We start from the raw sequence: 14,930 nt of genomic DNA, 5'->3' as shown, positions 1-14,930 counted from the left end.
TCCCACCCGCCTACCGCAGTTATTTTCTTCTCCCCTGTCCTTGCTGAGTCACTACATGACTCTGCATGTCCTCACCTCTCCCGCTCCTCTAAGCCCAGAGGAAAGTCTAGGAGATTTCTCTTGCTCTTTCCCTAACTATCAGTAAGTTCCCCCTTGATGTCTGAATTCCCTTACACCTATGCTCCCACACACTGTGGAGTTGGGGGAGAGGTCTCTCATCTAGAGACCCCTTTCCTAGAGCCTCAGCTGACACCAGACCCAAGGTTGGACCTTTTCCGTTGTCCTCACAGCTGAGCTCCTCACTTTGTATATGGGGACACTGAGTCCCAGGGAGGCTGAGGGTCCTACCTTTCCTGTCCGAAGGTGCTGCACCGGACTGGCCTCAGCAACCCCGACGGGCTGGCCGTGGACTGGGTGGGCGGCAACCTGTACTGGTGTGACAAGGGCCGGGACACCATTGAAGTGTCCAAGCTCAATGGGGCCTATCGGACGGTGCTGGTCAGCTCTGGCCTCCGTGAGCCCAGGGCTCTGGTGGTGGACGTGCAGAATGGGTAAGCGAGCAGGCGGGGTTGGGGGAGCCCGTGAAAGCAGACAGCATGCTCAGGCGTGCAGGCTCAGCCTCTCCGCATGCAGCTGGGAGCTGGAGGGAGCAGTGTTGGGATCTCGGGGGCTCACTGCCCACGCTCCTGCCAGGTACCTTTACTGGACAGACTGGGGTGACCACTCACTCATTGGCCGGATTGGCATGGATGGGTCTGGCCGCAGCGTCATTGTGGACACCAAGATCACATGGCCTAATGGCCTGACCCTGGACTATGTCACCGAACGCATCTACTGGGCCGATGCCCGGGAAGACTACATTGAGTTCGCCAGCTTAGACGGCTCCAATCGTCATGTCGGTCAGTATGCCCGGGAGGCTGCACAGGCACAGCAGACCTGATGGGGTTGGGGGTTGAAGCTATAAGGGATTAGACCTTTGGGGCAAGAGTGGGCATAAAAGATAAAAGCCAGAAGAAGGGTGCAGGGGTGTGTGGGAATTAGAACACCCCAGGGTGCACCCCTGGGAACCACCTAGGCATGAGGGTCCTTCCCAGGCACTGTCCCAGATGCTAGGGTCCCATGGCGGATGGGAGTGGGAGGCCTCTGGTCAGCACCCGCCAGCACCTGACTTCCTGACAGGAAACCAGACAGTATTGTGGTGCAAAAGACTGCTGTCAGACAGGCTGGGATTTGAGTTCCAGCTCTGTCACTTACTAGCTATGAGACCTTGGAAAGCCATTTAACCATCTGAGACTGAGGCTAGCACCTGCCACAGCACTATTGTGAAATTAGGGGTCCGGCAAGCAAGGCGCGCAGCGTGTGCCTGGCTGACCTGCCCCTCCCCTGCAGTGCTGAACCAGGACATCCCGCACATCTTCGCGTTGACTTTGTTTGAGGACTATGTCTACTGGACTGACTGGGAGACCAAGTCTATCAACCGAGCTCACAAGACCACGGGCACCAACAAGACCCTCCTCATCAGCACGCTGCACCGGCCCATGGACCTGCATGTTTTCCATGCCCTGCGCCAGCCAGATGGTAAGTCAGCAAATGGTGGGAGCAGGTGAAGGTGAGCCAGCGTGAGGGCTAAGATGGAGTGGGGGCACAGCAGGGTGGGGGCACGCACAGTCTCCCCAGGAGTTCCTACCCACCCCTCCTTCAGCATCAATCAGACACTGGGGGATTTGAGAGGCTGTAGACAGGCCCAGACTGGGACCAGCCCTGGATCCTCATGGTGGCAAGGCCCTGAGGCCAGTCAAGCAGGGTGGGCCCCCGAAGGTAGGCAGGCCATAGCTGAGGGAGGGCACAGGTGAGGCAGTGTGGGCTTCAGGCTTGGCCTAATCCTGGGACCTCAACAGGGTTCTCTCCTGTATCTGGCTTCAGCTTCCTCCTAAAAGAGCAGAATGTGGATCTGTCTCATCTCTGCCCAGAACAGAGAGGGCTAGGCAGCCTCTGAGAGACCAGAAAATGTGTTAGCAGCAAGTGCGATCCTCACTCTGCCAGAGGCCAGTGGCTCAGGCAGAGGTAGGCCATAGATTGGGTCCAGTTGGCCACCCCGAACCACTCTTTCTCTGGCAGTGCCCAATCACCCCTGCAAGGTCAACAACGGCGGCTGCAGCAACCTGTGCCTTCTGTCCCCTGGGGGTGGCCACAAATGTGCTTGTCCCACCAACTTCTACCTGGGCAGTGATGGGCGCACCTGTGTGTCCAACTGCACAGCAAGCCAGGTGAGGCTCTTCCCCTGGAGCCCTACTCCCCTGCCCCCACACCAGAATCCCCACTCCTCCTTGGAACCCAGCACCCTCTCTAATGTCCTCACGCATCTGGTTTCCCCACACTAACACCCCTACATCTCTTGCCTACCTCTTGTCTCCCCACAGCAATACTTTACACCCGTCACCTCACACAAACACCCCTACACCCTAACCCTGACCCTCTCTCACCAATACCCCCAACCCTGATCTCCACACAAGTACCCCCTTGCCTGGCCTTCCTGCACTCATCATGTCCCAGCCTCCCACCCAGCTTAACCTTTTCCCAGAAAACTTTGACCCTGCTTCTCCTTTGAAATGTCCCAGCCCCACAAAAGAGAATGTCCTGAGCTCCCCAGACCCCCACCAACCCCTCTTGCCCCCGCCTGCCCTCCAGTTTGTGTGCAAGAATGACAAGTGCATCCCCTTCTGGTGGAAGTGTGACACAGAGGACGATTGTGGAGACCACTCAGACGAACCTCCAGACTGTCGTGAGTGCCTGGGGTGGGGGAGGCAAGAGGGTCCTGCGTAGGGGCAGCCTGGCTCTGGGGCCCTGAGTGGTCACGCCTGCCCGCAGTCCTTCTGATGCTGAGCCTCTCCTTCCGGCAGACGAGTTCAAGTGCCGCCCAGGACAGTTTCAGTGCTCAACAGGCATCTGCACAAATCCGGCCTTCATCTGTGACGGGGACAATGACTGCCAGGATAACAGTGACGAGGCCAACTGTGGTAAAGAACTGCCCGGCCCCTGGCTGCCCTTCCCTGCTTTGTTCCTCCTTGAGGTTTGGGGGTTTCATAACTACGCTCCAAGGGCAAGGAAGCTCAGCCTGCAGCAGCCTCCTCTCCAGGCTGGTCTCCTGCTCCAGGCCCTGAGCCTGCACTCTCCCACAAAGGGAGTCAGGTGCCCACTCTCTTCCCCCGAGTCCTCCATCCACCGTTACTTACCCTGCTCTCCTCCCCACCCCCCAGACATCCACGTCTGCTTGCCCAGTCAGTTCAAGTGCACCAACACCAACCGCTGTATTCCTGGCATCTTCCGTTGCAATGGGCAGGACAACTGTGGAGATGGAGAGGATGAGAGGGACTGCCGTGAGTTCCCCAGGCTGTGGGTAGGGACCGGGGTGGTGGGGTAACAGTTCACATTGCAATCTGCCCACCACTTCTAGGGGCCGTGCTGTGCTCAAGTAATGTTAATAGAGGGCAGCACACATTATGTTGGGAGTTACTTAGTTTGCTCATAAAATCATTGTGCTTGGCCTGACCTGTGGTGGCACAACAGATAGGACATTGACCTGGGATGCTGAGGGGTCCCAGGTTCAAAACCCTGAGGTCACCGGCTTGAGCACAGGCTCACCATCTTGAGCACAGGGTTGCCAGCTTGAGATTGGAGTCATTGACACAATACCATGGTCACTGGCGTGAGCCCAAAGGTCACTGGCTAGAGCAAGGGGTCACTGGCTGAGTTGGAGCCCCCCTGTCAAGGTACATACAAAAAGCAATCAATGAACAACTAAAGTGATGCAACTATGAGTTGATGCTTCTCATCTCTCTCCCTTCCTCTCTCTCTCTCTCTCTATCTATCTATCTCTATCTCCCCCCTCCCTCTCTTTCTTTCAATAAAAATAAATAAAATCATCATGCTTGGTAGAGAGATGTGCAGATCCAGAAAACAAAAATCACCAAAATTGGAGATAAACTATTCCTTCCTCTCAAGAAATTGTTGGCAGGAAGCAGGGAGGGGCAAGGTTTGGGAAATGGAGAAGATGGTGATCTGGAACTGTAGTGGGAAGCAGAAACGGCAAGTCCTCATTCTATTCCCTACCCCATAGCCGAGGTGACCTGTGCCCCCAACCAGTTCCAGTGCTCCATCACCAAGCGCTGTATCCCCCGAGTCTGGGTGTGTGACCGGGACAATGACTGCGTGGATGGCAGTGACGAGCCTGCCAATTGCAGTGAGTTGCCTAGTACTCCTGGAACCTGGAGCCTACCTCCCACAAAGAGATGCCCTCCCCAAGCCCCTGGAGCTCCGTGGTTTTGCTGCTCCCACCCACCCTACATGCCACCCCCTTAGTGGCTGCCCCCACCCTCACAGCACATTCCTGTAAGTAGCCTCCCCTCACCACCGGGCCCACCCTCTTGCAGCCCAGATGACCTGCGGGGTAGATGAGTTCCGCTGCAAAGATTCGGGCCGCTGTATCCCGGCGCGCTGGAAGTGTGACGGAGAGGACGACTGTGGGGACGGCTCAGACGAGCCCAAGGAAGAGTGTGGTGAGCTCCCCCAGCCCAGACTCTGCGGGGAAGGCAACCTGCCTGTGGAGAGGTGGGGTGGCATCCACTGACAGGCCTAGCTAGGCTGCCTGCTCACTGGGGCCCTACCTGCTTGGCACCAGGTGTCCTGTGACCACGTCCTCCTGTGTTAGGTTCCTCTGTACCTGGCCCCCAGCACCTCATCAGCACTTCACTGACACAGAACCTATGAGTTCTCAAAGCAGCGTCCCTCCTCGTGTCCCTTCTGCCCCATGACCTCCTTGCAGACACTGAGTCACAGAACACTGCCTCCCATGTTGACCTGCCTTGGGCCGGAACTCCCCCTCTCCTACTCCTGGGCGCCCTGGCCTCGGTGAGACCCTGCTGTCTGCCCCCATCCCCACTCCCGCTGTCCCTGACTGCCCTCCAACCTTGCCTCACCAGACGAGCGCACCTGTGAGCCCTACCAGTTCCGTTGCAAGAACAACCGCTGCGTGCCGGGCCGCTGGCAGTGTGACTATGACAATGACTGCGGGGACAACTCCGACGAGGAGAGCTGCAGTATGTCCCCCGCCCCACCACACCCCGCCTTGCAGGTGCCCTTCCCCAGGAGGCCTCAGGCACGAGGGCGGAGGGCCAGTGGCCACCGCCTGGGCTGGGAGTCAGGAGCTCCACCCTCCTCTTCCTCACCCCACCCCACTCCATGTTGTGTATTTGAGTTTGTGCCATTTCACCTCATCTCATGTTTCTCTCCACTTTCACACTGTCCTCTGGGGGTTGCAGAGGTAGGTGTCTGTGATGTGCCGTGCTCCCGCCACGCCCCTGCCTCTGCCCGGAGCCCGCCCGTCCCCGTGCTCTGCCTCAGCCCATCATCCTTTACTGGCCGCTTCCTAAACCCTGGTGCTTGTCTTAGTGGCCTTGTCCCTCCCTGCCCTTCCCCACACACAGTACGTCCTGAGTCCTGAGGGCAGGCCCAGGGACCCGTGCCCTCTCTGGTTTGCCCCAGAAGGGTAAGCGAGCACCTTCTGTGCCTGCTGGTCCCATAAGGGCAGCCATTTGGCCACCCATTCTGGTCACTATGCCAGTCAACTGCGGCTTTCAGGAACACAGGGGTGGGTGGTATTACTCCGCCAAGGGCTGCAGATGCTCTCAAGGGCTGAGTGCCTGTGCCCACCCCCCTGGGGCCTGTCTCGTCCTTCCCAGCCCCTCGGCCCTGCTCTGAGAGCGAGTTCTCCTGTGCCAACGGCCGCTGCATCGCTGGGCGCTGGAAATGTGACGGGGACCATGACTGTGCCGATGGCTCAGACGAGGTAGGCACGGAAGCTGACAGAGGGGGTGGCAGAGCAGGGCCGCAGGGGTACCCAGGTCTGACCGGGATGCCGGCCCCCTGGCCCACAGAAAGACTGCACACCCCGCTGTGACATGGACCAGTTCCAGTGCAAGAGTGGTCACTGCATCCCCCTCCGCTGGCGTTGTGATGCGGATGCCGACTGCATGGATGGCAGTGACGAGGAAGCCTGTGGCACTGGTGGTAAGCCCCCGCCGCTTGGTTCCCCGGCCCTCCCACCGGCCCCCACCCCACAGCAGCACTTAGGCAGGGAGCCAGTTAAACTGCAATCCAGCAGAAACTGGTGGGCTATATCCATGTAGGCCTCACCCCATTAGTTCCTAGAAGACTGTTGCCCTGAGAAATAAAATCCCTGCTCACTCTCCTTTCCCTGGACAATGAGATAGCACCTGCCCGCGGCCAACCTGCCTGGGCTCAGCAGCCTAGAGGGGGCGGTGAGAAGCCAGGGGGAGAGAAGATTGGGGCTTAGAACAGAGACCCCAACAGTGAGGGCTCGGCCCTGGTGGGCGAGGACAGGAACTGGAACCTAGGTCTCCTGACTCCAGCTCAGTGCTCCTCCTCTGTGCACCTGCCGTTGAACTACGCTGTGGGCCTCAGTGTCCTGGCACAACCACCAGAGAAAGAGGGCTCTCTGGACCCCTCTGTCCACTTCCTAAAAAGGCCGCTTCTCCCCTAAATACCAGAGGAGGCAGTTCTGCCCCAGCCATCTGGCTGGTAGACATTATGCCTGGGTCCAGTCTGGCTGTACCACTGCTTGCTTGGTGACTCCTGGGCCTCCATCTGTGGAGCGAGGGGTCCAGGCAAGGTGCCGCCCCCGGCAGCCTGGGGCTCGGGGCTCATGGCTAGCTCTGCTCCCCCTGCGTTTAGTGCGGACATGCCCCCTGGACGAGTTCCAGTGCAACAACACTCTGTGCAAGCCCCTGGCATGGAAGTGCGACGGCGAGGACGACTGCGGTGACAATTCCGATGAGAACCCTGAGGAGTGTGGTGAGGCTGAGGGTGTGGGCAGGGGCCGGGCTCCTGGGGGGGGGGGGGGCAGCGGCTTGCCCCCAGGATTGATTCTGGCTCTGTCTTCCGTAGCCCGATTTGTGTGCCCTCCGAACCGGCCCTTCCGTTGCAAGAATGACCGTGTCTGCTTGTGGATCGGGCGCCAGTGCGATGGCACCAACCACTGTGGGGATGGGACTGACGAGGAGGACTGCGGTGAGTGAGGGAGGAGCTTGGGGCCTGCCGTGGGGTGTGCGTGGGTTAGGGCTGAGCCAAGTGGGAGCTGTGTCCAGGAATGGACTCGTCCAGGAGGGGGAAGTTCCATTGCTGGGAGCCCAAGGGCTCCTTCGTGGGGGTAGAGCAACCCTTGGGGAAGGCACTGCTGCTTCCTGATGCCCTAGGTCTTGAGGTGGAGACTGAAGCCCTAACCAGCTTCCCCTGCAAGCTTGACAGATGGCCAGGCTTGGGTCCCATCTTTACCCACGACTGACTGGGGTCCCCTCTGGGAGGAGGGGGCAAGGTGGTGAATACTCAAGACCTGAAGCCCCTGCCCTCCCCAGAGCCCCCCACAGCTCAGAACCCCCACTGCAAAGACAAGAAGGAGTTTCTGTGCCGGAACCAGCGCTGCCTCTCCTCCTCGCTGCGCTGCAACATGTTTGACGACTGCGGGGACGGCTCCGACGAGGAGGACTGCAGCATTGGTGAGGGCGCGGGGCCAGCAGGGCTCAGAGGACCAAAGCCCGGCCTGGGGCAGCTCAGGTGAAGGGACCCATTCTCTGTCCCCCACAGACCCCAAGCTGACCAGCTGTGCCACCAATGCCAGCATCTGTGGGGATGAGGCACGCTGCGTGCGTACCGACAAAGCCGCCTACTGTGCTTGCCGCCCCGGCTTCCACACGGTGCCAGGCCAGCCCGGATGCCAGGGTAGGAAGGTGGGGCAGGGTGGGGTGAGGCAGGCAGAAACTCCAGCCACGTGGAATTTCTCCACGACCCTCCCATGTAACCTCCAGACATCAACGAGTGCCTACGCTTCGGCACCTGCTCACAGCTCTGCAACAACACCAAGGGCGGGCACCTCTGCAGCTGTGCTCGCAACTTCATGAAGACACACAACACCTGCAAGGCTGAAGGTATGGGAGCCCGGGCAGGGAGAGGACGGGGAGGGCCGGCGGGGCTCTGCAGCGCCAGATCTAACACGGGTGGACCTGGGATGGGGGTTTTCTTCTTTACGCCCTTGCCCAAGCGTGGAACCCCAGACGCACAGGCGCAGTCTCCCATGCAGAGTGCTGGTGGCTGCACAGTGGGCGCAGGTCCTGGGCTGGCTCATCTGAGGAAGTCTGGGGTGGGGCAGCACACCTGTACCCCCTAGATAACCTCCTCAGCCCCCACTCCCGGGAGGAGCACACATAGATGCACACTGCCACCCTTCCAGTCACCTGTATGCCACCTGCATATTCCCTTTATGCTTCTCTTCAGCTTTATTGAGATATAACAACAAAATCGTCAGATATTTAATGTGTACAAGGTGATGATTTGATATATGTACAACTTATAAAAGGATCCCTCCCATGGAGTTAATTAACATATCACCTCACGTTGTTACCTTCTTGTTATTGAATGTGTGAGTTCTCACCCATATGCTCAGACACACACCTGCAGCTTCCTCGTGCCTGTGCTGAAACATGCCCACACGCCCAGGCACATACCCCCCGTGCACACTGCAGGCATGCATGTACACATGACCGAACCCCAACACCCAAGTACACTCCCCTGCACATGCACGCCTATAGCCCTCCATGTCTGTGCCTATACATCCACGTGCATGTGCACCACGAACACACATCAGTGTGTAGCAGAGAGCCTGGTGGTGTCAGCCAGAGGCCATGAGGAGGCAGAAGTCCCTCAGGTTGGAGGAGCAGGGCCAGCTTTCCGGAGAAGCAGTTCCCACTAGATAAGGTCAGGGGAGGGGCGGAGGAAGGATATTCCGAGGGCTGAGGCCAGCACTGGGGTGGTGGGATGAGCAGAGGCTCCAGGTGGGGCAGACAGATTGGTTTGGAGAGAAGACACTGTCAGTGTGAAAGGGACTGGGCTGGGTGAAGCACATCTCAGGCACACTCCTCCCAGCACCAGGCCCAGCGGGCCACAGCCCAGACCTATTGCCGCTGCCCTTCCCCACTCCCGACATCTGGCCCCTTGCCTCTCCAGGCTCTGAGTATCAGGTGCTGTACATCGCCGACGACAACGAGATCCGCAGCCTGTTCCCCAGTCACCCGCATTCAGCCTATGAGCAGGCCTTCCAGGGTGATGAGAGCGTCCGCATCGATGCCATGGATGTCCATGTCAAGGCTGGCCGTGTCTATTGGACCAACTGGCACACGGGCACCATCTCCTACCGAAGCCTGCCCCCTGCTGCGCCTCCCACCACTTCCAATCGCCACCGGCGAGAGATTGACCGGGGTGTCACCCACCTTAATGTGAGCACCCAGCCTGGCATGGGGTCCACAGGGGCTGAGTGGAGAGACTCCGAAGAGCTGCTGGTTCTGAGCAGAATCTGAAAAGAACAGTGGCAGTGTAGAGGGCGGGACTGGAGGGCAAGGGTGGTGAGCATTATGTCAGAGGCACAGACCACAGCTGGGCAGAGCAGTGAGAATCCCAGTTGTTGGCTCTGCCACACTGCAGCCAAGGCAGCAGGACACTGTGGGCACCCAGACCTTCAGGATCACAGCCATGTCCAGTTCGTGATTGCCACTGCCACCCGCTGTGTCAATCTTGGCCAACTGATTTGGCCTCTTTGGGCCTCGGTTTGTTCCTCAATAAAGCAGGGTATAATGTCTAATCCAGCAAAATATGTGAAAGTGTTAAGGGTGGCCCATAAGATTAAGTTTCTGTTGAATGTCTTCAAAGCCAGGGGATTAGCTCTCAGTCTGGGGTGAGGTTTTAGCAAAGACAGGCTGGCAGAATTGGGGGATGGATAACAGGCAGGAAGACCAAAGGTGGTCTCAGTCGGGGGGGTTGCCCCTGACACTGTGACTGCCCCCCACATTCAGATCTCAGGACTCAAGATGCCCAGGGGCATTGCCATTGATTGGGTGGCTGGGAACGTGTACTGGACTGATTCAGGCCGCGACGTGATCGAGGTGGCACAGATGAAGGGCGAGAACCGCAAGACCCTCATCTCCGGGATGATTGATGAGCCCCATGCCATCGTGGTGGACCCGCTGAGGGGGTGGGCAGGGCATCTGGGCTGGGTTGGGGGTGGGTGCCCAGCACCCTAGATGTGCTCTCTCCTTCCAGACCTGCCTCAGGTCGAGTCTCCCTTGGCCTCAGGGCTTCCCAGCTGCCCCGCCCTGCCCCTGCCCAGTCTGCCTTTGCCCAGGACTCCCAGCTGGCCCACTCAGATAGGGCCTCACTTCCCCCTCGTTGGCTGTCCCAGCCAGCCCAAGTCTAGTCTGCTGCTCTGCTCCAGGGGGTGGCTCTGCTCACGTAGCTGCCTCTGGGTCAGCACATGGCCGTTTTAGAGTAAAAAGTTCTTAACCTGGTCAGGAAACTGACTCTCTCTGATTCTCTCTAGAGGAGGCAAATAGAACCCTCCTCCTAAGATCCAGAAGTCCCATGCCCAGGCCGGGAACCTGGTGGCCTACCTGGGTCAACCTCCTCTGGAAGCCTCAAGTCCTGCCTACACTCACCCCTTTTCCTTCTCCAGCACCATGTACTGGTCAGATTGGGGGAACCACCCCAAGATTGAAACGGCAGCAATGGATGGGACCCTACGGGAGACATTGGTACAGGACAACATCCAGTGGCCCACAGGTCTGTGGCAACGGGACAGGGTGTGAAAGGGACAGGTTCGCTGAAGTCACACAAAAGCTAAGGAGAGGAGGAAGCTTGGGCTGGGATGGCGCAGACAGGCTGTGGAAGCTTTTCCAAAATTAGTGATTGGGAGTAGTTATGGGAATAGAGTGGAGCCATCCCAGCATGGAAACAGTTCCACCTTCTCCCCCAGCCTGAGGTGGGAGAGACTGGGACTCACCATGCCCTTTGTCTCCCCCAGGCCTGGCTGTGGATTATCACAACGAACGGCTGTACTGGGCGGATGCCAAGCTCTCAGTCATTGGCAGCATCCGGCTCAATGGCACTGACCCCATTGTGGCTGCTGACAGCAAACGAGGTCAGCGTCTGACAGCAGCCTCGACCAACCCTGACCTCAGGCCTCCCGTCCTCTCACTGAGCCCGAGGCCTCCCCCAGTGCCTGCCATCCTCCCCGGCCTGGCCCCCAACAATCCCGCAGCGCCTTCCAGGTCTCTTCCCGCTGCACTCCCCTGGCACCGCCCTGCAGGCCTGAGTCCCACTCAGACCCTCTGGCCCACTTGTTATTTCATTTATCATATCAATGGATCTTGAGTGCATGGAGTCAGTAGAGGTGGCTGTAGGTACTTAGCAAATGTGGGGAGAGGCAGCAGAAGTCAGTCCTGAACCCAAAAGTCTAGCAATGCTGGGACCTTGTGCCAGTAGAAGCCACAGGAGGAGGAAGAGAGGCTGGGGGGCATTTGGTTTTGGACATCTTGGATTTGAGGTGCCTGGGAGCCATGGAGGCCAGTATCCTGGAGAGTGCGACCAAGGCCTGAGTCCCCTCCATGTCCTCTCCCAGGCCTAAGTCACCCCTTCAGCATCGATGTCTTTGAGGATTACATCTATGGTGTCACCTACATCAATAATCGTGTCTTTAAGATCCATAAGTTTGGACACAGCCCCTTGATCAACCTGACGGGGGGCCTCAACCATGCTTCTGATGTGGTCCTGTACCACCAGCACAAGCAGCCTGACGGTGAGCAGGGAAGGAGTGCCAGGCTGGGCAGGGGAGGCCTGAGGGCCTTGAGTCTCCAAGCTGTGGCCTCAGTTCCTGGTGGGCAGGAGAGGGTTCTGGGTCCACAGAGCTCAGCCCACTCCTACCCTGGCACACGCCTGCAGTGACCAACCCCTGTGACCGTAAGAAGTGTGAGTGGCTCTGCCTGCTGAGCCCTAGTGGTCCCGTCTGCACCTGTCCCAACGGGAAGCGCCTCGACAATGGCACCTGTGTGGCTGTTCCCTCACCAACACCCCCACCAGATGGTATGCTCGCACCCCTCCCCTGTCCCCCACACCATGCCCCAGGACCTTGCTCCCTGCAGCCCCTGAACTCCTCTCTCCCTGGGTCTGCCCTGGGGTCTTTCCTGCAGCTCCTCGGCCAGGAACCTGTACTCTGCAGTGCTTCAATGGTGGCAGCTGCTTCCTCAATGCGCGGAGGCAGCCCAAGTGCCGCTGCCAGCCCCGCTACACAGGCGACAAGTGTGAGCTGGACCAGTGCTGGGAGCACTGTCAAAATGGGGGCACCTGCGCTGCCTCCCCCTCTGGTATGCACTCCGGTTCCCCTGACAGGACCGTCCCTGGCCCCTTGGCCCCGCCCCCCGACCCTCATGCCCTGCCTCGGGGGAATCTCCAACCCACATCCTGCCTGGCTTCACCTCTGCCTCCGCTCACGCCTGCTGTCTGCAGCCTATATCCCATCCTTCTGCTGTCTGCCTCCCACCTGGGACCTCAGAGCCCTGATCCTCTGTGGTAGGGCCGGGTGGTTCAGTGGGCCGTAGTCCTGCTCACACCTCCTCTCTCGCCAGGCATGCCTACGTGCCGCTGCCCCACGGGCTTCACGGGCCCCAAGTGCACCCAGCAGGTGTGTGCGGGCCACTGTGCCAACAACAGCACCTGCACTGTCAACCAGGGCAACCAGCCCCAGTGCCGATGCCTACCTGGCTTTCTGGGAGACCGCTGCCAGTACCGTGAGTCCGCCATCCCTGGGTCCCAGGGCAGGGTGAGGGGGATGGGGGGACCTGAGAGCCTAGGGTGGTAGCCGCAGGGATGAGTTCTAGGAAGGGCTGTGCCCCCTGGTGGAGGTGTCAGGACTTCCCCGGAGGAGGCGAGCCCACTGGCATCAGGATTGTTCTTCATCCTGGTAACCTGGAACCCGTGAGGTGGCAGCCGCCAGGAGCTCAGGAGGGGCTGGAGATCATCCAGAAGACCTGGAACTCCCCTCAGCTGTCAAGCACCGCCCCCATAACCTGTGGAGCACCCTCATGAAGATGGGGCTCCAGGTATCTCCTGTCCACCCCCCCCCCAAACCACAGGGCAGTGCTCTGGCTACTGTGAGAACTCCGGCACATGCCAAATGGCTGCTGACGGCTCCCGGCAGTGCCGCTGTACTGCCCACTTCGAGGGGCCTACATGCCACGTGAATAAGTGCAGCCGCTGTCTCAATGGAGCCTGTGTGGTCAACAAGCAGAGTGGAGACGTCACTTGCAAGTGAGTGGGGCTGTCTCCCACAGTTGTACCTGGCTAGAGCTTCAGGCCATCTGCTCCTCCTCACCTTGCCTTGACCCACCCCTCATCCATCCCTGTCCCAGCATCTCACTTCTTCCTGCAGCTGCTCTGATGGCCGGGTGGCCCCCAGCTGTCTGACCTGTGATGGCCACTGCAGCAATGGCGGTTCCTGCACCATGAACAGCAAAATGATGCCTGAGTGCCAGTGAGTAGGGTCTCAGCCTCACCAAGGCCTCGATCATCCCCCTTCCCCAAATCTCAGTGAGACCATCTGGGTCCTGTCGCCCCTCTCTGTTTCCCTGGAAGCCATGGCTGCAGCAGTCATGCCTGCTCAGCTCTGCCCTCCTGTCTGCAGGTGCCCACCCCACATGGCAGGACCCCGGTGTGAACAGCAGGCAGTCAGCCAACAGCAGCCTGGACGTAGGTGGCAGGGGGTGGGGAGGCAAGACTGCTGGGACCTGGAATTGGGGGGGGGGGCTGTGCCTCTTAGGCCTTTTGTACTGTTTCCCACCTCCTCCCCTCTAGATATGGCCTCCATCCTGGTACCTCTGTTGTTGTTGCTGCTGCTGATTCTGGTTGCTGGAGTGGTATTCTGGTACAAGCGGCGAGTCCGGGGGTAAGTTATAGGGAGTCTGGAAAATTCTAGTCATTACCACCCTAGCTAGCCTTACCTTTCTAGAGTCCCTGCCTCCTGAACTCCTGCCTCCCTTCAGGGCTAAGGGCTTCCAGCACCAGCGGATGACCAACGGGGCCATGAACGTGGAGATTGGAAACCCCACCTATAAGATGTACGAAGGCGGGGAGCCTGATGATGTAGGGGGCCTACTGGACGCTGACTTTGCCCTGGACCCTGACAAGGTGGGCTGGGAGAGCAGAAGAGGTGGCTTCCAGGGCAGGGACAAGAGGCTATAGATGGGGTGACTAAGGGTGTTGGGTTAGATGATGGGACAGAGGTGGGAGGTGGTCTACCAGGGCCATAAAGCCCAGCCTCTGAGTCCCACCTGAACCCTCTATCACCTTGCAGCCCACCAACTTCACCAACCCTGTGTACGCCACACTCTACATGGGTGGTCACGGCAGCCGCCACTCTCTGGCCAGCACGGATGAGAAGCGAGAACTTCTGGGCCGGGGCCCTGAGGACGAGATAGGGGACCCTTTGGCATAGGCCTCTGCCCTACTGGACTACCCCCCAGAGAGCCTCCTGACCCTGCCAGAGAAGCCCTTCAGTGAGCCCCGTTCCTGCCCAGCTAGCCAGCCCTCCCTGGCCCTGCCGGGATGTATAAATGTAAAAATGAAGGAATTACTTTTTATATGTGAGTGAGCAGGCGAGCACAGTATTATCTCTTTTCATTCTTCTCCTTCTTGCCCGCTTCTCAGTCCCCTCCCCATGCTGCCTTCAGGGAGGGGGGCTATGGAGGGCTTTGGGGGATCCTCTGGCTTACAGGTATAAGGGGCCCCCACCTCCCACCTTCCACCAAAATGCACCCCCACCGGGAGAGCTGGCGGTGCTGCCTCCACCTCCCTGGTCAGGACACTTTGTCAGGGCTCTCCGCTGTAGTCCCTCCCTTATCCCTGTCAGCTCCCTGCGGGCTAATTCTGGTGAGGAGAGCCCTTCGCTGCCCTTGTCTGGAAGAGATGGTTCTAGCTGAATAAGGAAAGAAAGGGTGGAGGTTTTTAGTTCTTGGGGTATATACCATCCCATGCCCCAG

At 59.1% G+C, this 14,930-nt stretch overlaps 1 protein-coding gene across 1 annotated transcript in view; it reads left to right on the top strand.

The window, feature by feature from the left end:
• The window catches only part of LRP1 (LDL receptor related protein 1), an 81,349-nt gene extending 66,811 nt beyond the window's left edge, over positions 1 to 14,538 (top strand). Inside the window, exons 59-89 of the mRNA XM_066369449.1 lie at positions 364 to 551; positions 694 to 899; positions 1,390 to 1,578; positions 2,119 to 2,267; positions 2,689 to 2,782; positions 2,901 to 3,017; positions 3,258 to 3,377; positions 4,118 to 4,240; positions 4,431 to 4,556; positions 4,980 to 5,096; positions 5,739 to 5,845; positions 5,934 to 6,066; positions 6,751 to 6,870; positions 6,964 to 7,086; positions 7,431 to 7,571; positions 7,660 to 7,794; positions 7,881 to 8,000; positions 9,076 to 9,344; positions 9,918 to 10,096; positions 10,574 to 10,680; positions 10,922 to 11,038; positions 11,519 to 11,695; positions 11,839 to 11,979; positions 12,087 to 12,260; positions 12,522 to 12,683; positions 13,029 to 13,203; positions 13,325 to 13,426; positions 13,577 to 13,641; positions 13,747 to 13,837; positions 13,935 to 14,079; positions 14,246 to 14,538. Of these exons, the coding sequence (XP_066225546.1) occupies positions 364 to 551; positions 694 to 899; positions 1,390 to 1,578; positions 2,119 to 2,267; positions 2,689 to 2,782; positions 2,901 to 3,017; positions 3,258 to 3,377; positions 4,118 to 4,240; positions 4,431 to 4,556; positions 4,980 to 5,096; positions 5,739 to 5,845; positions 5,934 to 6,066; positions 6,751 to 6,870; positions 6,964 to 7,086; positions 7,431 to 7,571; positions 7,660 to 7,794; positions 7,881 to 8,000; positions 9,076 to 9,344; positions 9,918 to 10,096; positions 10,574 to 10,680; positions 10,922 to 11,038; positions 11,519 to 11,695; positions 11,839 to 11,979; positions 12,087 to 12,260; positions 12,522 to 12,683; positions 13,029 to 13,203; positions 13,325 to 13,426; positions 13,577 to 13,641; positions 13,747 to 13,837; positions 13,935 to 14,079; positions 14,246 to 14,386 (4,353 nt within the window). The 3' untranslated portion in view covers positions 14,387 to 14,538. The remainder of the gene's footprint in view (positions 1 to 363; positions 552 to 693; positions 900 to 1,389; positions 1,579 to 2,118; positions 2,268 to 2,688; positions 2,783 to 2,900; positions 3,018 to 3,257; positions 3,378 to 4,117; positions 4,241 to 4,430; positions 4,557 to 4,979; positions 5,097 to 5,738; positions 5,846 to 5,933; positions 6,067 to 6,750; positions 6,871 to 6,963; positions 7,087 to 7,430; positions 7,572 to 7,659; positions 7,795 to 7,880; positions 8,001 to 9,075; positions 9,345 to 9,917; positions 10,097 to 10,573; positions 10,681 to 10,921; positions 11,039 to 11,518; positions 11,696 to 11,838; positions 11,980 to 12,086; positions 12,261 to 12,521; positions 12,684 to 13,028; positions 13,204 to 13,324; positions 13,427 to 13,576; positions 13,642 to 13,746; positions 13,838 to 13,934; positions 14,080 to 14,245) is intronic.
• Positions 14,539 to 14,930: the final 392 nt, after the last annotated feature.

This window comes from Saccopteryx leptura, chromosome 2, assembly GCF_036850995.1.
Source record: "Saccopteryx leptura isolate mSacLep1 chromosome 2, mSacLep1_pri_phased_curated, whole genome shotgun sequence".
Classification (NCBI taxonomy): Eukaryota; Metazoa; Chordata; class Mammalia; order Chiroptera; family Emballonuridae; genus Saccopteryx; species Saccopteryx leptura.
Note: the sequence above shows the minus strand (reverse complement) of the source record. Positions and strands in the feature narration are given on the sequence as shown.